The 25,046-nt window shown below is 43.4% G+C and overlaps 1 protein-coding gene across 1 annotated transcript in view; it reads right to left on the bottom strand.

The window, feature by feature from the left end:
- The window catches only part of PKD1L1 (polycystin 1 like 1, transient receptor potential channel interacting), a 1,739,639-nt gene that overhangs the window by 1,630,007 nt on the left and 84,586 nt on the right, over window positions 1-25,046 (bottom strand). The window contains exon 2 of the mRNA XM_086964902.1: window positions 21,784-21,907. Coding sequence (XP_086821028.1) covers window positions 21,784-21,907 — 124 coding nt within the window. The remainder of the gene's footprint in view (window positions 1-21,783; window positions 21,908-25,046) is intronic.

The following is a 25,046-nucleotide window of genomic DNA, read 5'->3' as shown; positions in this document are numbered from 1 at the left end:
AGGTCACAGAGAAGTGATCCCACGGGTGAAACGAAAAATTTAGGACTTTGCAGTTCCGAGAAATAGAAAGGAAACTCAGAGTTTCATTGGCTTGTTTGGTTTTTGGCGTCAACATATTCCTCATTTGAGTCAGATTTTAGCTCCTCTATATCGAGTCACTCGTAAAAAGAATGCGTTTGAATGGGGTGAACCACAACAGAATGCTTTTACTTTGGCGAAAGAAGCGATTCAGTACGCCTTGGATCTGTGGCCTGTGGGCGAGGGTGATGTGGATTTGAATTTGTCTGTGGAAGGTCTGTATGCCAATTGGAGTTTATGGCAAAAGCAGGGCAGACAAAAAGTGCCCGCTAGGTTTTTGGACTAAAAAGTTACCTGAGGCTGGTGAGCGTTATACACCTTTTGAGAAACAGTTGCTTGCATGTTATTGGGCTCTGGTGGATACCGAGCAATTGACCTTAGGTCATGCTGTGATTTTGAGAACTGAAATTCCTATCATGCATTGGGTTTCGAGTTCGCCGAAATCCCATCGAATTGGACATGCTCAAGAGGCGAGCGTAATTAAATGGAAATGGTACATTCAGGACAGGGCACGTGTGGGTCCGAAAGGTGTGGCAGTGTTACATGAGCGAGTGGCGCAGGCGCCTTCGAATGAGACTGGAAGTGATTGCTCCGTACCTATAGTGCAGGAATCTCCTGTCAAATGGGGTAAGCCATTTGATGATTTGTCCGCGGAGGACAGAAAACATGTGTGGTTTATGGATGGTTCAGCGAGATTCATTGGTGAGAAACGGCATTGGAAAGCAGTGTCCTATAACCCAATCACGCAGAAATTACTGAGTACAACTGGTGACGGAAAGAGTAGTCAATATGCTGAATTGTATGCAGTTTACCAAGTTTTGAAACAGGAACTACCAGGCACATGTCATATTTTCACTGATTCCTGGTCCACTGCTAATGGACTGGCGGTATGGTTACCAACTTGGCATTCTCATAATTGGGAATTGCATTCAAAAGAATTGTGGGGAAAAGAACTGTGGCAAGAAATCTGGGAAATGCTCCCACAGAGTACTGTGACAATCTTTCATGTGGATGCTCATACCCCGATAGACTCCCTTGACAAATTCTTTCATAACATTGCAGATGAAAAGTCTAAAATTGCTGAGGCAGTGGTGGACATGCAAGATTCTGATTTGGCGGGATTGGCGAAATGGGCCCACCAGAAAGCAGGTCATTTTGGAGAGAGAGCCACTAGCAGGTGGGCTGCCGATCGAGGAATTCATATACCTTTAAATTGCATTAAAGATATCATTCTGCATTGTCCCATTTGTCAACATTCTAGAAAGAGAAAAGTGCCTCATATTGTTAAAGGCCACTTACATCGAGGAAAATTGCCCGCTCAAATTTGGCAAATTGATTATAATGGCCCGCTCCCTATGAGCAAAAATTGTCAGTATATTTGTACAGCTGTTGATACCTATAGTGGCCTTTTGGTTGCTTTCCCTTGCAAACAAGCTACCCAAATCAATACCATTAAAACATTGGAATTACTGATATTATATTATGGTGTTCCATTTCAAATTCAATCTGATAATGCATCCCATTTCCGTGGAAGATTGGTGCAGGAATTTTGTGTGGAGAATAACATTGAATGGGTGTTTCACATTCCATATTATCCGCAGGCTTCGGGCCTAATTGAGAGAATGAATGGTTTGCTAAAGGAACAACTACGAAAGTTAACTGATGAACACTATAAGAACTGGAGGGACTTTCTCCTCCAGGCATTGCGGATTCTGAATAATCGTCCCTTGTTGCATGCTGAATCCCCTTTAATGCGTTTGTTTCCTCCAAATGTGGATGCAAAGCCCAACACCATTGGTAATACTGTTATGTATTGGGAAATTACCCCCGGAGCTTTGGCTCCATGCAGAGCAACCCCAGGTTCCGCAGGCTTGGACCTGCATGCTATGAATGATACTGTCCTTAAAAGCAGAGACCGAATATTTGTTGAAACAGGCGTTGGTGTCTGTATACCAGCTGGAAGTTTTGGACTGATTGCCCCTAGATCGGGCCTTGCCTTAAAAGGTGTACAAGTACTCGGAGGAGTGATTGACAGTGATTATCAGGGAGAGATTAAGGTTCTCCTGCTGAATAGCAGTGAGATTGATCTATCGATTCATAAATCTGACTGTGTGGCTCAGTTGCTAATTATGCCTGTTTTCATTGGTGAGATTAAGAAAGGCGTTGCCCCAACTTTGCTAACTGTACGAGGCCAAAAAGGCTTCGGATCCACTGACAACCCGGGAGCGAAAATATGGGTGCAATCGCCTAAACATCTCCCTGAACAGGCTGAAGTCATTGCGACCGGTCATGATAATACCATTTTGGTAATGAGACCAGGGAAAGATAGCTGGGAAGCTGTCCCGGCTGACAAATGTTACTTACGAGAATGAATAATTCCTGTACTTGTTTTCTTTCAGATCATTCTCTGGACTGCTGCTGCAGGATGTGCCGGCGTTGGACTCCTTTTGGTCTGCTACGCCGGGAGAGGAGAGAACCCACAGACTTCAGTTGATTGGAGAACCCGAGTACCGCGTTCCTTCGCTGCGTGGGATTCATCATCGAACTTTTGGATCACCCTTGCTAAGCGGGTTACTAACTCACCGCATTTCTGCCTTATCCCTATGCGGTCTCTAACTGACATCTTAGCGACCTGCTTGGTTGCCGTCCCTGCCTCCACTGAAACGTTGCGGCACATTTTCAATATATCGAGTGCCCGACCCAATATTATTCTGGGCGATTTCGCGGCCCATGAATTTTGCCTTTTGTGTACTGTTCCTTCAGACTCCCGAATTCGTGTATTTCTGTTAAAAATAATATGACATGCAAACTTATATTAGTTGCTCCTAGCCATTACCGTACAATGTTGTTGCCCTCTGGTTGGTTATTTTCTTGCGGGAATTTCTCCTGGCCCTATATTCCTGCAAATATTTCCGGAGGTCCATGTGCCATCACCAGACTGAGTTTATTGATGTTTTCTTCACGTCCCAATTCCCATTCCCGTGTGGTCCGTAATTCTATGATGTTACATGAGGACTGTCATTCTTCCCTTCATCTTTATTCTAAATCTGAATATCTTAGTTTGGCATTTTCCATTATTGGTGTCCCGGCGTTGGCAGTTTACAACGCCAAGTCCATTGGAAAAATGGCCTGCTGGATGGTCAAATCGATTAACCAAACATCTACCATTTTATCTGACATGTTATTGGATGCCCAGGGTGAACGCAGAGCAATTCTGCAAAACCGCGCAGCAATTGACTACCTCCTGTTAAAACATGGACATGATTGTTCTGACTTTGAAGGTCTTTGCTGCTTCAATCTGTCCGACCATTCTAAGTCAATCCAAGCCCATATTGACAAACTTCACGACTTGACTGCAGAATTTAGAAAACATATAGATCAGGGCTGGTTTGACTGGCTCTTTAATTGGTTACCTGACTTACATTCTCTACGACAGATATTAGGGGGTATTATGATTTCTATTTGCATTCTAGTAGCCATTTGCTGCTTTATTCAGTGCATTCCTTCTCTACTCCAATACTGTAGATTTGGCAAGAGAAATAGATCAGTTAATTTTGTTTCTTATTATTCTTCCACTGATGTTAGTTCCATATAGAACATGGTTAATAGACTGGAGTCAAAGGTGAAGTGTAATGACCGACTTTTTCGGCCCTCTTTGGAGGGAGAATGATGGAAGATGACTCCAGCCTATTACCCTTTTAGTACAGGGATTAGAACTATAAACAGGACTTATCCATAAGGCACAGTAGTGCATTTTCGGACCCTTTTCCTTAGATCAGGGCTTATAAACTTAAGTTAGGGGATAGATTCATTAGTATTAGTGATGATCCGTCCTTTTGCAAGAGTGTTAGTATACCTTCTATGGAGTTATGCTTATTTCGGGCCTTGTAGGCCTCAAACGGGACAGACTCCATTTTGCTTTCTGCTCGGCAGCTTGAGAGGCTTTCTAGGTCAAGTGTAATGTTTTAGTTTCGAGGTGTTGTTCGCTTGGAGAGAACCGGCTCAGGCTGGCCCTTATCGAAAGACTGTATTTTTCTCCACTCCGAAGACACAACTTCAGGCCGGCCGGCTGGGAACGTGTCCTTGGTACGGGGAGGTACAAGAATTTGGTGGGCGGCAGGTTACTGGCCGTAACTTTCCATGAAAGGACAAGCTTCCATATTAGCGAAAGGGTTAGGCTGTGAGTCAGTCAGTCCGTAGGCGGCAGCTAGCCGTTTGCCTGGAAATAATTAATGGCATAGATGCTGACAGTCGCCATTTTGAAGTCCGAGAAAGATTATGAAACTGAGACTCTCTGAGAAAGACTGAAGGAGACGGAGAAGTAGCGCAGAGCGATCAGAGACAGAGAGAGAGAGGCAGCAGCTAGTAACGAGAGAGGTTCCAGTGACTTGGAGGGAAGCAGAGGAGATCGAGCATAGCGGTGCAGACGTGTACTCGTGACTGCTAAGGTGTGATTCTGAGACGAGCCAAGACACAGACGAGAAGGGAACCTAGATGACTGCCGAACCCCGACTTCACGTTAATAAGATGACCTCCGCCCTTTCCCTTATAGAGCGCACATTCTAACCTTTTACTTTTCTTTGCAGAATATATGCTATCGTATAGTATTGTGTTTATAATTATTGTAATAAAAATACCCCAGTTCTTAGTGAACCGACATGTGCCTTGTATTCTTGTTCAATCAGGGTAACCTGGTCTTCTAGTCAGGCATTGTTTGCATGAACGGATGCGAATCCCAATCAGGTAAGGAGTGACTGAGCAACGAGGGGGAGAGGGAACGTTTGATGCCAAAAGCAGAAGGTACATATTTCAATTTGGAAAGCCGTACTAATTTCTATTATCATAGTATTATCCTGAGTAGACAAAGAGAGATTTCTTCCATAGGTGTTCATAGGAAAGTGATCGTTGTTGGTACGTGGCGTTAATGAGAGCACCGGGGGGACACGGTGTGGAGATCCGCCGGATTGTGGATCGTGTTGTAAGTAAATTAGAGCACCGGGGGGACACGGTGTGGAGGTCCGCCGGATTGTGGACCGGATAAGTAAATGAGAGCACTGGGACTGCAGGCCCGTGTGTAGGCACGCCGGATTGCGTGTCGAGTGAGCACTGAGAGAGATCAGAGTGTAAGGGTACATAATCAGACCTGCCCCAGGGTAGATTAGTCTGGGCCTAAGTGGCCGCGAGACTGGTTGGTATGAATAGGATATTGTAGAAAACTCATGCATGTTTATTGCTATTTTCCCCCATCCTTAGGTACGAGAGGTACATACCTATACTCATACCCATTGTAAATATGTTCTAAGGAGGGAGGTGATTACGTTCCGACTGGGTTAGAGGGGCTCCTAGGAGCTGATTCCATCTTGTCTGAAAATCCGGTCGTTACAGTTACACAAAGTATTTGAGGAGAGAGTGTCTCCACTAGTAACAACTAAGGGTGTAAATAGCTGGATACAAGGCTTGAGGCATAGTTCCACTGAGGCTGGAGGTAGTAACAAGAGCAAATCCTCCTCTTTTTTAAGTGCCGAAGTTAAAGCCAAGCGCTCAAAAGGGGGCAATTCAGCAAAAGTTACCAAAGCTGCTATCTTGGGCTCAAGCACAAGTGTGAAAATTACGTCCTCTCTAAGGTCTTATTTCAAAGTGGTCCCTCAAGTCCTTGATCTAGTGAAGCAGCTACCGTCATCTGAGCTTAATATTCCCCTTTTGCCTGCCTCAATTTCAGCCCTTGCCTCTCTTTCTATAACTGTCTCAGAGGGCAACACATTTGGCCAGGGCAATATGTCTTCTGACAACACGATTTCGGAAGCTATACATGTGCGAGATAATGGTATAGAAGCAGAGAGTAGGCCAGTGGACCTGGTCAAACAGGATATACAGCAACAGCTGTTGCAGGCTCCAGAGACTCTAGCGGACTTAGATCTATCAGACCAGAGGGTGGCTTTACAGGATAGCTTGGCTTCATTGGCAACTCCCCCACAGGGAGAGTCTAGTTCTACTTCGGCTGAGATCTCATTAAAATCTATGTTTGCCTCTTTGTCTTTGGATATAAAAAAGTGGTTCGAGGTTTCTGCAACCAACCAGTCAGAGATAAGGAACTTCTGCTAATTCCTGGATAGCAAAATTGACGGACTCAACTCCAGGACTACGGCTTTAGAGGAAACTGTGGCGGGACTTTCATTATATTTAGACCAGGCAAAGATAGATATCATGAACCTTAAAAAAGAACATATTGCCCTCTCTGAGAGAATAGAGACGTTGGAAAACAATGTGAGGCGTAATAATCTTCGATTTCTTAACGTTCCTGAAGAGAGTGAGGGCTCCAATATAAAACAATAAATTATCATGCTCCTAAGGGATTCGCTACATCTTGAACAGTCAATGGAAAATCTGAGTACGGATATTCAAAGAATTCATAGGGAGCCTTTTAGGAAAAATCTGCAAAGATCAAAACCTAGGAAAATTCAAGTCAACTTTCACACCTACTCCCTTAAAGAGATCATCCTTAGTCAGGCCCTTAAACAGAAGTCTTTGAGTGGGAAGGGTTTTACCTTCCAAGTAAGGTCAGATCTTTCTATGGCAACTCTGGATAAACAATGGGAGTTGGGGAGGAGATTGGATGCCTTCAAGCAGTTAGGTGCCTCCGCTCAGCTTAAAGTTCCCCGCCGCATTAAAGATCATGTACAATGATAAAATGTACAACATTAGATCAGTTCAAGTGGCAGACAAACTGTTGTTGGATTGGGGTAACAAGGGTGGTCCATCAAGTTAGGCGGGGGCTTCTATTTATTTCTGGAATGGTATAGTAGTTTTGGGATTTAATTATACTTTTCCTAAATGAATTGCTGCGATCTACCTATCTCTCATTACGAATTTAGGAAACCTAGAGAGAATAAACAAGAAGAGCTGGGAGTAGTAGCAAGCAATATGACACAAAACAGAGAAAACAAAAGGGGGAGGCATCATACTTTTTTTTAATTATTAGGTAGTGGGTAAACCCTGGGAAAAAGGAAAACAAAGAAAAAAAAAAGAAAAGGGGAAGGGAAAATAAAAAATAATTTAAAAAAAAGAGAATGGAAGGGGAAAGAAAAGGAAAACCTAGAATGCTCTTGAATATCTTGGGCTTTCTCACAATTTTTATCTACACTGTGAGTGCTTGGAGGGGGCACTATCTTCTGGACATGTTCCAGATAGATAGGGCAAGGGTTTCCCAGGGGGGGAGGGCGGGGTAGTATGGGTCACGGGGGTAAGTGGGTGGGTGTTACAGGGGGAGAAATCAAAAAAATTCCTAATTTCTTTTCTGGTTGTACCTGTTTGTTTTTGTCAAAGTATTAAGGTGATCTTTGGCATGGTTGCGTTAACCTTTTGTGGTCTTTTCCCAGTTGAGTATGGCATTAGTAGGGTGGTAGGAAAGTGGCAGCTCTTCTATGAATAATCTGCGGGTTCTCTCCTGGAATATCAATGGCCTCCGCACAAGTCCCAGAAGGGACAAGATCCTTTAATACCTTCGCGATTGCGATGCGCAGATCATCGTTCTCCAGGAGACAAACTTGGTAGAACTAGAGTTGCGTGATTTGGCAAAGAAGAATCCGTGGATTGATTTTCTTATTACTACGACACAATCAACGAATACTAGAGGAGTTTCAATTTTGTTTAAAATATCTTTAAAAGCCCGATTGGTATACAAATTAACAGATCCAGGTGGTAGATGGGTCATCTCCACAGTTAGTTTTGTGGGGGCACAAATCACTTTTGTAGGATATTATGGCCCGAATGTGGATGATCCCTCCTCCTTGGAATCCGTTTTTTCCCCATTTGCTTTCTATCCCAGAACCTATTTTATTTGCGGGTGATTCTAATATAGTTCTTGACCCCCTTTTGGATAAATCTCCACATAATCGGTCAATGACCCCTTCTAAAACCAGGTCTCTTCTGTTGGCCAATATGAAACAGCATGGTTATTTAGACATCTGGAGGATATTATCTGGGCAACAGATGGGTGTCTCATTTCGAAATCATAAATATCGACATCAATCCAGGATTGACTATATTTTAATTAGCCAGTCATTGAAAAGCGTGGTTAAAAATATCACTTACCTCCCCTCACATCTGTCTGATCATTCAGATATCATTGGTAAAGACAGGCTTCCCCCAAGTAGTTCCTAGAAGTTGGTTGTTCGTCCGTTCATTGCTTTCAAGACAAGATGTAATTTCTTTTTTGGAAGAGGAAAGCAAGTGTTTTATGGATCTTAACATTGGCACGGCCACTCCAGGTTCGGTATGGGATTCCTTTAAGGCCTTCCTTAGGGCCAAATCACTAGCAGGGTCTCCCATATGAGGAAGATGTATAGAGAGGAGGTATTTTCAAGTGAGGCAGAAATAGGCAGGCTCCAAAGGGACATTAACCTACAACCATCTGCCTCGTCTAATTTATTGCATGAACTACAAAACAAACTGGTTCGGGCTAAGGGGGATTTGGATTCCGTGCTGAAGGCACGTGTATTACAAAGATGGGAAACCAGCAAAATCGCTCATTTCCAATATGCTGAAGGTGCAGGTAAACTTCTATCCTGGAAGTCTAAGACCGATCAGGGCCGCAATAACATTTGCTCGATTACCCATGATAATAATAATACTGATTCTTGTAAAGCGCGAACAGCTACCTCGCGAGGAGGTGTCCCGGCGCTGAAAAGAAACCGCAGCAGCAGAGAGGGATGCAGGGAGAGGTACTAGGCTTTCTGTCCAAAGAGCCAAGTCTTTAGGAGTTTCCTAAAGATGGCTTCTGACGGGGCAGATTGGATGGCAGGGGGGAGGGAGTTCCAAAGCTTCGCAGTGCCTACTGAGAAAGATCTACCTCCGAGTCTCGCTCTTCTCGCTCGAGGTACAGCCAGTAGGGTCTGCGAGTTCGATCTCAGGTGTCTCTCTTGATGGTAGCGGGGGAGTCGGAGTTTCAGATAATTGGGAAAAGTCCCTTTTTGTGCTCTGTAAGCTAGGGTGAGCGCCTTGAATTTTACTCTGCTTGTCACTGGAAGCCAGTGCAGCTCGTGAAGATGCGGAGAGATATGATGTTTAAAAGGCACGTGTTTTATCAATCTCGCAGCCGCATTCTGCACGCTCTGCAGGCGTTGTGTCAGATATTTTGGGAGGCCAAGATAGAGGCCGTTCGAATAATCCAGTCTGGATGTGACTGTCGCATGGACCACCGATTTATGACAGTCAGTTGGTAGAAGAGAGAGAAATTTTCGGAGGTTGCGGAGTTTAAAGTGGCAGCTAGAGGTGACTTGTTGTATGTGAGAGGAGAAGGAAAGCGTCTCGTCCCACCATACACCCAGATTTTTTGCCTTGGTGCCAGGGGTGGGAGCAGGACCCATTTCGGTGGGCCACCAGAGGTCAGGGGAGGGTGGAGTACTTTTCCCAAAGAATAGTACCTCGGTTTTGCTAGCATTCAATTTTAGCTTGTTAGTGTTCATCCATCTGGCTACGTCACTAAGACAGCCTTTTATTTTGCTGAACGCTGCTTCTGACACCTCAATGTATGGGAAGACTAGTTGCGTATCATCCGCATACGAAATCGCCTTGACCCCCCATTTGGCGATTAAGGTAAAAAGTGGGGCCAGATAAACATTGAAAAGTAGCGGGCTGAGGGGGGACCCTTGCGGGACACCACACCACAGCCGTTTGGGTTCAGAGGAAAAAGCGCCCAGAGCTACTTTCTGAGAGCGGTTCGTAAGGTAGGAGTGCAACCAGCTCAGTGCCTTGTCCTCTAAGCCAATATCCTTCAATCTGAGCAGCAATCTACCGTGATCCACAGTATCGAAGGCGGCAGATAGATCCATAATTGATAAGGATCAGGATTGATAATGTGGTTTACTCCTCGGATGAAGAAATTAGAACAATCTTTCGATCCTTTTTTCAAAGTATTTATAGGGAGGATAAGTGTATTAACCAGGATTGGATTGTTGATTGGTTAAATGAGATATCTTTGCTATCATTGACCCCCGATCAATCTGCGTCTCTAGATCAGATGATTACTCAGGATGAAGTCAAGAAAGCCATCATGAACAGTAAGTCCTGGAAGGCGGCGGGTCCTGACGGTCTTCCAGCTGAGATTTATAGACTTCTAGAGCAGGCGATTGTACCTTTTTTGACCTCCTTCTTTAACCAGATTCTTCAGGAAGGGTGGTAACCTCCAACCTCCTGAGATAAAGTGTCAATAACTTTAATCTTAAAACCTGGTAAATCAGCATCTTCCTGCGGGTCATATCGTCCAATTTCCATCTTAAATGCGGACTATAAAATCTTCGCTTCAATTTTGGCCAACAGGCTGGGCATTTTCGCGGGTGATATCTTACATCAAGACCAGAGGGGTTTTATTAGGGGTCGACAACTCTTTGAGTTGACTTTCGACCTAATAGGTGCAATTGATATTGCATCATCTGCCGGGTTACCTTTGGCTGTCCTCACGTCGAATGCCACCAAGGCTTTCGACAGGGTGAATTGGTCATACCTGTCGGGGGTCCTGGGCAAGTTCAATGTGGGAGTAGGATTTCGCCGAGCAGTTGGATTACTTTATCAAAACCCTTCAGCCTGTCTCTTGGTTAATGGATCATTGACTGACCCTTTTAACATCACTAGGGGAACACGTCAGGGCTGCTCTCTCTCTCCCCTCCTGTTCGACTTATACATCGAACCCTTTGTCCAACGGCTGCGGGAAGATACTAACATCAGGCCTTTTAGGTATGGGGGACGGGAGAAGAGGGTGGCCCTGTACGCGGATGATATTCTGATTTTTACCTCAGATTTAAGTACAGCAATTCCTCCTGTTATTAAATTGGCCCTCGACTTCGGAGGAATCTCGGGATACGAGGTTAATGCCTCAAAAACTGAGATTATGACCTGGAATTATAATGACAGATGTAGGGGTTCAGCCCAGCTTAAAAATACGATACTTGGGTATAGAAATCGTCAAAGATATCAACAAAATTGTTGAGACCAACTTCTCCGCTATAGCGAAAGTGTCGGAGACTCATGAGTTCCTGGTCATCGTTGCCTCTGTCCATCTTGAGAAAGGTTAACCTTATAAAGATGACCATATTGCCGAAGATCACCTTTTTATTTAACACAATCCCTCTTTATTTTGAACCGTCACTTTTAGTCAAATTACAGAGTGACATTAACTCATTCATTTGGGCCCAGCAAAATCCCAGAATTGCCTGGAAAAAACTGAGGCGCCGAAGACTGAAGGGGGGGCTAACAGCCCCAGATCTTCAACTGTATGCATGGGCATTTCGGCTTACCCATTCCCGCATGCTATTGAAAACACCTACTAATACCGGGATTGGTTGTATGTTTAGTGCCATGCTAAGTGGGGCTAGGTTAGCACAGGATCGGTTCCTTTTTAAATTTAGGGACCCCAAATTAAAAAAAAAAAAAAACTGAAGGTCTTGCAGGGTATCGCCAGGACATGGACTAAGGTTTGCAGTTCCATGAAACTAGGATACTTTTCAAGTAAGGCTCCTCTGTGGGATCTACCTGGGGGCCCTAGTTGGCTTAAGGACAGCCTTGCTTTGCCTTTGAGAGAGGTTGGATTGAAAGTTTGGGGTGATTTGTTTATCGATGGGGTACTTGTGCCTTGGGAATCTTTAAGCATTAGAACAGGCTCCAATCTGTCAAGGTTCAAGTGCTTACAGATGGCAAGTTGGGCTCATGCGCAATCGACCATTAAGTTTAGACCCCCATTAGGGAGTGGTAACCATCTATAGTCTCAACTTTTAGATAAAACCCCGGCTAGAAAGGAGATATCGTTTTGGTATCACTCAATGTTGGAGGAGATGGACGGCGAATTCGAACTGCCCGATAAAATCTGGGGGAGCTCTTTTCCAATCTTGATGTGGAAAGTCTTTGGCTTGGTTCTTTTCAGTCATTATGGGAAACAGTTAAACCAGCATGGCTCCGAAGAAACAATTTTTTCTCCCTACACAGGGCTTACTACTCACCGCAAAGGCTTTCAAAATTCTCTAAAGATCGACCGGTTGCCTGTGCGAGGTGTGGGGCAATTGCAGCTTCGGACTTGCACATGTTTTACGAATGTCCTCTGTTATCTCAATTTTGGGACTCTATAAGCATTTCACTTTCAACCTCCCTGGGTCGCCAGATTACGATAAATCCTGTACTAGTAATTTTTGGAGTTATGGAGGGGGTTACGAGCTCTCCCAAATATCTTCTTTTCTACTCTATTCTTCTGGCCAGAAGAGAAGTTTGTAAAAAATGGAAGGACCCCATACCACCATTTCTTTCCGATTGGCAGACATCGATGTTACATATCTGAAAACTCGATCTATCGAGATCAGGGAACCTAAACAAGAGAGCCTTTTGGCATCTTTTGTAGTGGAACCAACTTTGAATCATATGTTTTTTGTTTTTTTTCTCCCCTTTTGGCCCACTGATTATGCTGCTTTCGGTATCCTTCGTTTCTTTCTCTGCTGGCATACCCTGACCTGTTGATCTCGATCTAATGGCAGGTATACCTGTGCAGCAAAACAATGCCCTTATGGCTGCTGACTGTGGGTCCTGGAGATCGCGATTTCACTGATTAGGTGACCTGGGTTTAATACTGGCCTACCTATCCAGCTATCTGAGGCAGTGTGTCGCTCTCTATTTGACTTTAGCGGTGCAGCCAGGGAAGACAATGAGGACCAAAAAAAAAAATCAACACATGCCACTGCGCGTGGTTTGGTCCCCTACTGAGACCTCCCTCCTACCTTTAATTCTTTAATTGTTTGATCATATGGAATTGAATATGTCAAATATGTGAATTTACCCATACATTTGCTTTTGCAAATTATCTGATCTCCCTGGCTTTTTTTTCCCTCTTCTTGATTCATTCTTCTATAATTAATTGTACTGTTTCTAATTGTCATATAACTGACACCCCTTGAGACAGTGTTGTATTTTACAGATGTTTGCCCTAATCTCATTAGGGTTTATGGGCTACCTCCTGTGTCTGGTATTAACTTCTTGCATATATCATGGGACTGTCCCTGATTGTATACATTCTGGTCTCCATTTTTTCACACTATACATGAAATACTGGGTGCAAATGCTGACCTGGACCCCCTACTGGGGCTTCTGGGTTATACAAAGGTGTCACCGCCTGGGACCCGTAAGTTGCATGCATTACTACTTTTGTTGGCCAAACGTAGGGTGGCTATGCATTGGGGTAGGGTGGTGCACCCTCAGTAAAAGATTGGATCTGTGAGGTCACATTTAGCCACACTCAATTGTCTATCTTCTGGGAGCTTATGACTTCGGCATCTAGGCCAAAAGACATATGGAGCCCCTTCCTAGAGTGGGCCCGGGCTTGTCAGGAGACCGATCCCCCTGAGCTGCCGGCCGAATAATAGATGAGGTTATCCAGGTTCATGGGCTATTCCACTGTAGTCCAGTAGAACTGCCATAGTGGGCTAAGGTATATGTATGTTATTATGGATGTAGCCAATACCAGCCCCCAAACGGCTGTACACTGTGTACCATGATGTATATTCTAATCAGAACTAGGAACTGAGGGTATTCACTACTACAAAATTGTACTACTCATTGTGATAATACTACCATATTGTGCGATGGGAAAGAACTGACCAATCTTTTGTTGTTGGTTGTATTTTTGTTGAAGAAATGTCAACAACGAAATGTACAAAAAAAGTCTCTAATAACGTTGCACTACCTGTACTCGGGGCCTGTACATTAAACGCTACAATTGGGCCACCAGCACTGATTGCGCCACCCACTTAAGTAGTATTTTAAAAATGTCACTGCCTGCCATTGCAGCTTTTGCGTGGGCAGTTTTAATCTGCTGTGAGAAATTGTGCTGTTGGTTGACTGAGTTGTGATCCCTAGTCAAGCAGCAACCACAATCCTGGTCAGGGTAAGGCACAAGCCAAACCACAAATTAACCTGTGCTCAACCCCCTGCTAGCTTGGCACAGAGCAGTCAGGCTTAACTTGGAGGAGGCAATGTGTAAAGTATGTCTGCATCACTTCAAACAGTAATCCAGTGAAAACACCACACAAAATGATAAAAACACCAGGGTAAAAAATAGAGCCGAATTAAGAAATAAAATGAGAAAAAACAACTAAAATCACTTCAAACAGTAATCCAGTGAAAACACCACACAAAATGATAAAAACACCAGGGTAAAAAATAGAGCCGAATTAAAAAATAAAATGAGAAAAAACAACTAAAATCCAATCGGTGGAACTGGAGTTACGAATTTTTAAAGAAAAAAGTGAATATAGCGCAAAAAGCACAAAGCGCCAACTCAGGGTATCTGGCCGAGCTGGAAAGAGTCAAAGTCAAAGTTCAGGCCGATAGAGCACAGGTCTGATATTGTCCCAGGTTACTCCCACTGAAGGTTTACCTTCTCAAGTTCGTGCCAAGAGTCCTGTTGGTGTTGAACAGGGCCGCAAGGAGCAGAAAAAGCGTTGCGGGATGCGGTCAGCGAAGTGCAAGGAGCTGTCCGGTGTTACTGGCAGTCTTTGCTGGAGCTTTACGGTGGTGGTCCCCGTGAGTGGTCGATGCTGCAGTGTGAAGAGTCAGGCTGATGGAGCTGCAGTGCAGCAACAAGATCTTGTTGCGAAAGGGCCCGTTCCCAGTCGCAAGGAGCCCAAAAGCTCAATTTCAGAACCCGTGAGTCACACCAATCCGTGTTGAAGAATGGATGGCCACAAAGTAGTATTTTTTAAGACAACAGTTGCTACTCACTGCTAAACCATCTCACAACTCTCACTAAAGCACTTATCCCAATACAGTCCATCATCCAAGGCCAAAAGAGGTTCAATCTAAAATGAGCCATGAAACTGATTAACACACATTTCAATTATTTGTAAAGGGAAAGTACAACTAGATTATATTTGAAAGTGTCACAATGGATGTAACCTCACTCTACACCAATATCCCACAGGAGGCTGCACTTGAAGTCATCAAAGGGGTTCTGGATGAAAGGCCGAGACCTTGCCAGGTCCCGACGACTTTCATTCTGGATCTCCTAGAAATCGCTATGAAGAAGAACTTCTTTTACTTTGATGGAGACTACTATGTCCAAACGAAGGGCGTAGCCATGGGGGCAAGTTTTGCCCCCGATCTGGCTATAATCTTCATGAACTCCTATGAGCATAACTTTGTACTAAATGAGACCAACCCTTTCCATGGCAACATCATACTATGGCGTCGTTACATAGACGATGTGTTGATGATATGGCAGGGGAGTGAGGAACATTTAAGAAACTTCCACATCTGGCTCAACAGCCGATCCAACGACATTCAATTCTCACTTGACTTTAGCGATATAAAGATTAACTTTCTTGACATCAGCATAGTTGAAGATGAGGGACACTTACGGACCACACTCTATAGAAAACCCAGCGAAAGAAACACCCTGCTTCGCTACTCGAGCCATCATCCTCGCAACCTCAGGGATAACCTACCTTACGGGCAATTCCTGAGGTTGCGCAGGAATTGTAGCCGGAAGGTTGACTTCTTTAATGAATCATCGCTACTGATTGAACGCTTAGCTTACAGGGGCTACCCACGCAGATTGCTCAAAAAGACACGCAAAAAAGCATGGTTCTGCCACAGGGAATTCCTCCTCTAACCTAAACCGAAAGAGAAGGATACCAACAATAGAATGACTTGTGTTACTACCTTCAACACCAGGAGCAGTGACATTAAGAGAATCATAAATGGTCACTGGCACCTAGTGGCAGATGAGATAGGGATCCCTGACCCACCCATGCATGCGTTTAGGAAAGGGAAGAGCGTGAGGGACTATGTAGTCCGATCTCTGCTTCACAGTAAACCCAGCAATACGCAAACGACCCTTTGGAATACTCCACCTGTGGTCGGCCACTATAAGTGTGGCTCTTGTAAAGCTTGCCCCATGACTCTAGAAATTAAACAGTGTACGCATAACAACTACACACATACCATGCGCCAACAAACCAACTGTAACTCAGCCGGTGTTATCTATGCGATCATGTGTCCGTGTGGGTTTCTATATGTAGGCCAGACTATACAGAAAGTTAAAGCTCGCATTCTGCAACATGTAAGCAGAATACGCTGCAAGGTACAGGGCGCCCCCCTGGTGGAACATTTTCTGACCTTCGGTCACCCGCCAGAAAGCATCAGATGGTGGGTTCTGGAGAAAGTCCAAGTGAATGTAAGGGGTGGGAATTTTGCCAGTACCCTGAGCCTCAGAGAATGCAAATGGATGCATATATTTGACACGGTCAACCGGGGTCTGAATGAGTATGAGGAAACAACAAGGCAAATGGCTACCCTGTACAATGGTGAACGTAAACTTTCTGTTTTAACTTTTGTTGCGGGCATTCATAGGACACTGTATGTAACTATATGACCGACATGTATATAATTCTTTCTGCATCTCATAATTATGTATTGTATAACATATACCCTGTAAATTGTTTTATTTTACATACAGTTGTATCCCTTGTTTACTATGTTTTCCAAACTTCTAATACGCCTGGAGTCTGTCTTCACTCCAATCCACACATGTTGCTAGGCAACAGCCCCGGCTCTAGCGTGAGTCTTAGTGGCATGCACGTTGCCGTCACGTCCACTACTTAATTCGGCGCCGACTGAGCATCTCTCAGCAGTCGCCAGCAGACAGAGCCCCATTGATAGGCCGCGCAGTTCGACTAAGGAGGTATGTTATGGCAATAAGCATCCTTTAGCTTCCCTACTCATCCTCTCTTTTGGACTGTGGATCTAGTTAGCTAACTATACACTCTTGCCTACAGACACAGCGTGTATACTGTTCGACCGACCAATCAATAACCATCCATCGCCCTTGACAGCGAGGGTGAGTGCAACCAGCGTTTTTCAAGCGCTTTTTATGTAATGTCATTGTGTGTAGTGCTGTCTCAGTCCAGTCAATGTTTTTCATGTCCAATTGTACTTGAGGAAACACAGCACTGATGGCTTTGTGTTTTCATTTTCTCTCCAGTACTCGAGAGCACGTTTGGACGGCTTTCAAAAAACCCAATTGATCTTTTCGCATATGGCACACCATTAAAGGGTGAGTGCCTTTGGAGTACTGACAATCAGTTCTAACCTTCATGTTGTTGGTTTGAAATACTTAGCCCTTACATTTTTGTTACAGGTGTCCGCCCACACTGCTGGGGTTACATGAGTGTAATGTAACTTAGCTCCTTCCCTTCACCTTCCCGTCCTGATGAAGACCCGTCCATGAGGATATAAATTGCCCTTCGTATCCTTGGGTCGAAACGTCGACAATCTCCCCCTCGTTGAGCCTGCATCTCTTATGCCCCTGCCCATTCACCCCTCTGAAGATACGAAGCAACGAGCAAATTGATCGCCGCAAAGACAAAAAAGATTGACATTTCTTTGCATAAAAACTATTGAGGGCAGGCTCTTGTTGAACCACGCCAAGGATTATCTTAACCTTGGACTCAAAGACAATTTTGAAATTCACCATCCCCTGACCTCTTGGTCCTTTTCTCTCTTACACGAGCACTAAATTTCTCACTCTATGCACTTTACCCTTTTGGTAACCCCCTGTTCCACAAAAACTGCATATTTATGTACTGTACCATGAGGAGGAATTTTATTGAGAATAAACAGTAGAGTCTTCTCTCCTCTACTTTTAAAACGATTGAAAAATTATTTTGTGTGTATACTGGACATCTGTTTGTTTTGGGCTATTGTGTTTTCTCTTTTATGTTTCCAAAAATTCTTCATTGCAGAATTGATTTCGCATGTGGAATAAGAATTGAAAAAAGCTTCTTTGAAATAATATCAAATATTGTGTGCAGATCAGGAGGCCAGCAGACTAGCTCTTGGAGTCATTCTAGGGTCCTGGGTTCAAGAAGAAGTTGCAGGTCCAGTTCTTCACCAGACAGAGGACAGCAGCCAGCAGATTAGCACAGTAGATGAGTAGTTCCTTAAGAGGTGAGGTCCGGCCGGGGGCCAGTCCTTGTTTCAGCACAGGAGTCGTCCTTCCTGGCAGAATATCCATAGGTCCAGTAGTGTACTGAAGTGTTGGTGTCTGAGGTCCAGTATATATACCCAGTTGTGCCTTTGAAGTGGGGAGAGGCTTCTAGAGGCATACTTTTGAAGTGCACAAGTGCCCCAACTTCCTGGCCCTGGTTCCAGACTAACTACTGGGGTCATGCAGCCCTTTGTGACAAGACAGGACACAGCCTGTTTAAGTGGGGCAGGACTAGCTCCTCACACTCATCCTGCCACTGATGGTCCAACAAGAGGTTTACCATTTATTTATTTATTTATTTATTTATTTTGGAGATTTATAGAGCGCATGGCTGCCCGGAAGCGTCCCAGCGCTATCTGAAATCCACTATGAGCTCCAGAGGTGGGGTCAGGAGGGGTATAAATAGGTTTAAATAATGTAGGTGGTTTAAATAATGTATCCTACCACCTGTACCTCTCTTCAGTGTTTAAATATAAATGTAACCTCAAACATCTCCCCCAATAAAATTAAAGCCTTAGTCCTCTCCTACATTGCTGGCGCACATGTATCTATAGTGTCCTTTGCCTCATCAACAAACTATAAAAACTGGGTCTAAGCTATCTGGACACAGAACTTACCCAGGCCTTCACTATGGCCCTGGATGCCAAATAGAACAAACACATCTGAACACTAAATGCCCATATATATCAATCCTATCAAACTAATCAGACTTTTGAAGTATCTTGCCTGGACTCATCAGCAACCATATAAACCAATTAGAAATGGAAGTAGTATAGCGATCTCTGCAAGAACAATGATGATCACTAATTCTCAAAAAGCTTTAACTAAAGCCAAACCTAGACAATACAAGCCGTCCAGCAAAATAACCAATTATAAAATGCTACAGAATCCAGATGTCAGTCACTACTAACTCTGCAGCACCTACAATAGTCCCATTTCAGCACAGTGTTGCTTGACCCCAAAAGAGAGATAGAAAACAATATTAAAGCTAGGATGATGCACCCTTTCTGCTAGTAACTGACCACAGCATAACATTCAGCATGGAAGACGTCATTACACCCTCGTCTTACCTCTTTCAGAAGAAAATGACTTACCTGGCATCTGCTTTTCTACCAATTCACTTTCACCTGTTTGGGTGTCAACTGATAACAGTATTTTAAAAAAAAGGCTCATTTATAAGATTCCCACAGGTGATAGAGTCTTTCAAAGGTAACAGCAGCCGTGTACTCTTTAACATTCACCTTTCCCCCTTCTAATAATCACCATCCACAACACTTCATAAGGTTTATGCTGATGATACCTCACTCTACCTATGTATGACCAAGCACACCAAGCCCTGGAAGACTACCAGACTATGTTGATGAATGGATGGCCACAAAGAAGGATTTATACAGAGAACAGTTGTTCCACACTGCTAAACCATCTTAACTGAGCCATGAAACTGGATTACGCATATTTCATTTGTTATTTGTAAAGTGAAAGTGCAACTAAATCATATAAAAAAGTGTCACGCAAACAATAAAATGAGGAAGGAAAGAAGAGCAGATGAAATTCAAGGCCAAATGCTTGGAGGAAAGGGTGGTGTTGCACAAGTCACTGGCCGCCAAAGTCACAGGCAACACGTTCCAGAAGATATAGCTTTGAAAATGTTCCCAGGTAGATTATGAACTGTGAAGTCAGCTCAGATTCAACCAACTTTGTAAAAAATAGAAAGCGGGTCTGTAGCTTGCCGACATCTCTAGATCAACTGTTGGTTTCTGAAGTGGAGTGGCAAAGAGGAGATGTGGTATAACACCAGAAATGATGGAGGTACTGTTGAATCTTTTGATGATCATGGCACACTGGGAGAGCTTGAAGCTTTATGGGGACCTCCGAGGCAGAGGTAAATGTATTAATGTATTAAGCAAGGGACTGCAATGTTCTGGGCTAATGATATTGTGCTTTAGTGCTGCAAGTTGGCCATCAATGGCTCATAGACATGAAATTTGCAAATGAAGAAAATTATGAAAATATAAACATGATGGGTAAATTACTTGAATCAATCTCAGCCACTGGTAATTACTTTGGGTCGCAAACCAATCAATCATGTATTTTTTTAAGAGTACATAAGGTCGTTACACCTTTTTAGAGACAGCAGCAACACATTTGTTTGTTTTTTTTGCTCTACAAATAGCAGATTTTGTAGACTATAGTAATAGGGGCGGCAACCAATTCGATCAGTGGGGAGATGCAACATATTCCAAGCTGTTTTGACAGTCTTCGACATTTGTTTCAGAACACAAAGCACTTCAGATAAACATTCATGATGTGCTTTGGCGGATAAACCTATTTTTTTCCTGATAGGGAAACGCCTCAAGGACACTGGTGATAAGTTGCTACAGAGGATTCAGGATAATAGAAGGATCAGAGAAATGAGAGGCCATATCAGTGTAGTCATAAAGAATGGCAGCCGCTTGAAGACTGGTGTAGAGGAATGTTTGGTATCCTTCATTAATGTGAATTAATGAGCCATAGAAATCGACTAAAAGCCTAATTCATCTGGGTCAGGCATTGATACTGATGCAACAGGACTTGCACACCTGTACCAAGGTAGTGGTCAAGGCTTTCCTCCTTCTCAATGTAAGATTATTTCGTCCACAAAACAAATTTGCTAGAAGTCTCAACTTTGATCACATCCAACTGAACTTTGCCAACTTTCTCTACTGGTCTTCGAAAATAATGACTGTTCCACATTCAAGTTTTGAAGAATGTTGCAGATGACCCCAGTAGTTACAGTTTATGAAATGTAAATCATATAGTCTGCTGAAGTGCTTCGGTTTTCAGACAAAGCAACACAAATTTTAATAAAACAAACATATTTTATCTAATGTACCACTCTTACAAAGATTTTAAGCACACAATAGCATGATGCTGCACAAGTTAATAAAAGATGTAAAGAAGTTTCCGATTGGTAACCAGTCGCACATACAAATTCTTCTTAGCTGTACCAAGTCCATGTCGTTTGAAAAAGAGTAGTGGCAATTGGTTAAACCTATATCCAAAGAGTTAGATGAGACAGAGGGAGTAAGATTTGAAGACTCATTCACTCGACTCTGTTACGCCCTTTGTAACTATGAATAGAATACTAAAATTCAAAACCATCTTCTCATGTCAAGCCATGAAAATTGCATCAAATGAGGGGAACAAAATAAATATTGTTCGATCAGCTCGCATTGTTTCACCAGATGGGGAGCAGACTTCCAGAACAGAGAGGCCTGGACTGATTGCTAAAACTGGTGGCATTTGTTCCTTTTTATCTATACTCATTATTTGGTGTGCTGCAAGAGGTTTACCCGACTAGACTCTGCTGGAAGTTGGATGGTGTGCTTCAATATGATTAAATTTAAAGACCCCATCTATATACTTCATTCAAAGTATGATATGTAGTTGTCTTGTTATACTGCAGTAGCAGGCAGACAGCTACTTCATTCATTTTGAATGCTCTCTTGCCCTCAGTCTTCATCCATTCACCCCTGTAGGTCTGTCATTTTGTAATGGTTGTTGATCTGCTTTCAATCTATTTTGACCATTTGTCTCACAATGTATGAAGTAGCTAGCGCAAAGACACATTCTAAATGATGTGAAAGGATTGCAAAGAAATTGGCAACACAAGAATTTACTAAATTGGTAATTGATTAATACATTACCCTTTCTGAAGGCAAAATTTGGAGCATGAGGAAAGAGCTAATGCGTGCCCATCTGAAGAGGGATATCCAAGCTCAGATACTTCCAGAAGATCCACACTGTAGCAACCCATGTACCAGTCAACTCCTAAAACAAAAAGTTATCAACTTATTTTTGTAAAGAAACAAATTGTTTCACTGCTCCAAGTCTGTAGCATTCATAAAGCGCATGTTAAACCACTTAATATGGTGTAAAAGACTACAGTGTACCAAGTATAATTACAATCTATCTATACAAAAGAGTAATTTTATTGTATTATACAATCGTATAGTGCGTACTATCCCTTTGTGTGGCACGAAGTGACTAGCCACATCGTCAGTATGGGTGTATGGTTAGAAGGGTCTCGTCTTTGCTTATGAGCTAGTGTGATAAGTGGTTTAAAGTTGTGTGCGATTACCACCAAAGTGAATGAATGAATGAATGAATGAATAAATGAATGAATATCAGTCTTATAGAGCGCAAACTTTGCCCAAAGGCATCAAGGCGCTGTGGATAGAGCTGGGCAGTTGTAGGAGGCACAGAAAGGAGCCTAGCAGTTAAAGAATGAAGAGCCATGTTATTAGGGTCTTCTGGAACAGAAGGTTAGGGTCTTGCCCAGAGATTTCCAAAACTTAGAGGCGGCAGCAAGAGAAAAAGCTCTTCCCACACCCCCAACCTGGCTCTGCTGAACCTGGGAACTACCAGCTAGTTTTTGTTCGCAGACCGCAGTTGTTTGGTAGGGACTTACCGTTGAAAGAGCCTTGTAATGCCTTCGGAGCCCGAATTATGAAGAGCCTTATGGACAAGGCAAAGGGCCTTGAACAAAATTCTCTTTTCTAAAGGAAGCAAGGGCAGCTTGCGAATAGATGCCGAAACTAGGTGGAATTTAGGAAGATCCATCTCAAGTCTAGCCGCTGCATTCTGTACAAGCTGCAATTTATGGACGGATCCCTTATTGATGTCCAGGTAAAGGGCATTACAATAATCCAATCTAGACAGGACCAGGGCAACAGCTGCCTGCTTTTGAGAGGAAAAGGAAAGACATGGAAAGATCTTCCTAAGGATCCTGATGATGGATACCATTCTGCTGATCTAGGGTTCAAAAGAAAGAGTTATCAACTAGGTCACCAAGATTCTTTGCGGCTTGAGCTTGACAGGGGCATGAGCCGAGCATTTCAAGCCACCAAGAGTGGGACCGGACCATATAGATTGATGGCTTCCAAAAATCCAAACTTCTGTCTTGTCACCATTGAGTCATAAGTAGTTGTCTACCATGCAGGAGGCCAAAGCCTGCATGCAGCTTTTAAAATTTGCAGTGGACGCCTCAATGCTATTGGTGCTTGACACAATATTTTGTGTGTCGTCCACATAGGACAGAACCTCTAGCCCAAAAGATCTAATAACCTTGGCCAAAGGGGCAACATAGATGTTGAATAAGGTTGCACTCAATGAGGAACACTGTGGGATACCACAGAAGGTGTGAGTGGCATCAGAGTAGAATTGAGCCAGTTTTACTATTTGTGACCGATCAGTGAGAAATGAGGACAGAAGCACCAGAGCGGAGCCTGTGACCCCCATTTCTTTGAGACAGCCAACCTGCCTCGTAGGTGAGATAGTATCAAAGGCCGCGGTTGGGTCTAGGAGAAGTATTAGAGAGGTGTACCCAGCATCTACTTGAATATGAATGTTACTTACTGCAGAGGTTAGAGCAGTCTCCGGGTAATGGCCACTCCTAAACCCATGCTGGGAGTCATCAAGCAAATGATGTTGCTCCAAATAGAAGCTAAGATGGGAGTTTAGATGCTTCTCCGAGATCTTTGCAGGGACTGGTATCAAAGAGATGGGCTGATATTTTTTTTAGTTCAGAGGGATCCAGTGTAGCTTTTTTTTAATAAAGGTTTGACCACCGCTGTTTTCCAAGTGTGAGGGTACTGCCTCGATGAAATAGCTGCATTGAGCGTGGAGGTTATGTGAAGGACAATCATCTCCCTTCCTAATTTCATGATCTTCAAGGGGCAGGATTCCAGAGGGATCCAGAAGTGATTACCCCAAGGAGACGATCCGTATGCTCATAGGACAAGGAAGGGAAGGCAGATAGTTTAGCTTCCCCCTCTTTGAGTAAAGCAGAGTTAAGGAAAACAGAACTAGTAGTTGGAGCTGAATTGGACATCTCTAGATTGAGATTGTGCAAGGAGGAATATATTTATGAAATCTTCGAAAGGAAATAGTTAGCCATCTTGTCACAAAGATCCTGCGAGCTGTCAGACAGAAGGAGAAGAGAGAGAGTTAATTACACTGAATAGTTCCCTAGAGGATCTGAGAGATTCTGTCATTCGAGAGTAAACTAATGATTTTTCCTCTTTAATAGCAGTTTTGTATTCCACTAATTTCTGTTTACTATGGTCTATATTAATTGAAATGTTGGCGCCAGATCCTTTCTTGATGGCCGCAGGATTGTCTAAGCTTCCATAGCCTTCCTAAAAACCAAGGGGCAGTGGGCTTTTTTCTGCCTGCATAATACTCTTTAAGGGGAGCAAGGGAATCAAAAGCTGTCAACAGCCAGTTCGAGAACTCTGTAGATGCCAAATTGGTATTGGAATGATTGGTACAGTGAAGATTACTGAGGGTTTTACGGAGAACTTACTTATAATTATGGCTGTAATTCCTTTTAATTACCTTTCAATTCCCCTTGTTCAAGGATTTGTGCAGTAGAGAAGTCACAAGAGAAAAAGGAACAGCATAATGATCTGGCCAGGAGAGCTGAAGTGGCTCCATTACCATGAGACGGGAGTCATTCAAGAAAATGCCATCCAAGATGTGTCCCGCCTCATGAGTGGAGGTTTTTCCCAATTGTGGTAAGCCACAGCATGTCATAGTTTATTTAAAAGTCTTTACATAAGGACTTGTACAAGTGAAAATTAAAATCCCCCAGGAGCATCAGATTAAGTTTCGCCTAGTAGGGTTCTATGCGATTGGTGAAATCCCGAGTAAAAGATTACCTTGGCCTAGGGGGATGACAGGTTAAATTCCCAGCAAAGATTTCTGTAGAAAGTATTTTTAAGGAGAAAAATATCGCTTGGTAAGGTTTAAAGGATTTAGTTAGAGGCTCAATGTAGCAGGTATAGGAATCATTAAATAGAACGCCTAACCCCCACCAATTCGCCATACCCTGTCAAATAGTGATAATACATATCCCTCTGGGATTGCATCGACCAAGTCAGGGCCGGAGCAATCTCTGGCCCAGTCT

Source organism: Lissotriton vulgaris, chromosome 4_1 (genome assembly GCF_964263255.1).
Source record: "Lissotriton vulgaris chromosome 4_1, aLisVul1.2, whole genome shotgun sequence".
NCBI lineage: Eukaryota > Metazoa > Chordata > Amphibia > Caudata > Salamandridae > Lissotriton > Lissotriton vulgaris.
Note: the sequence above shows the minus strand (reverse complement) of the source record. Positions and strands in the feature narration are given on the sequence as shown.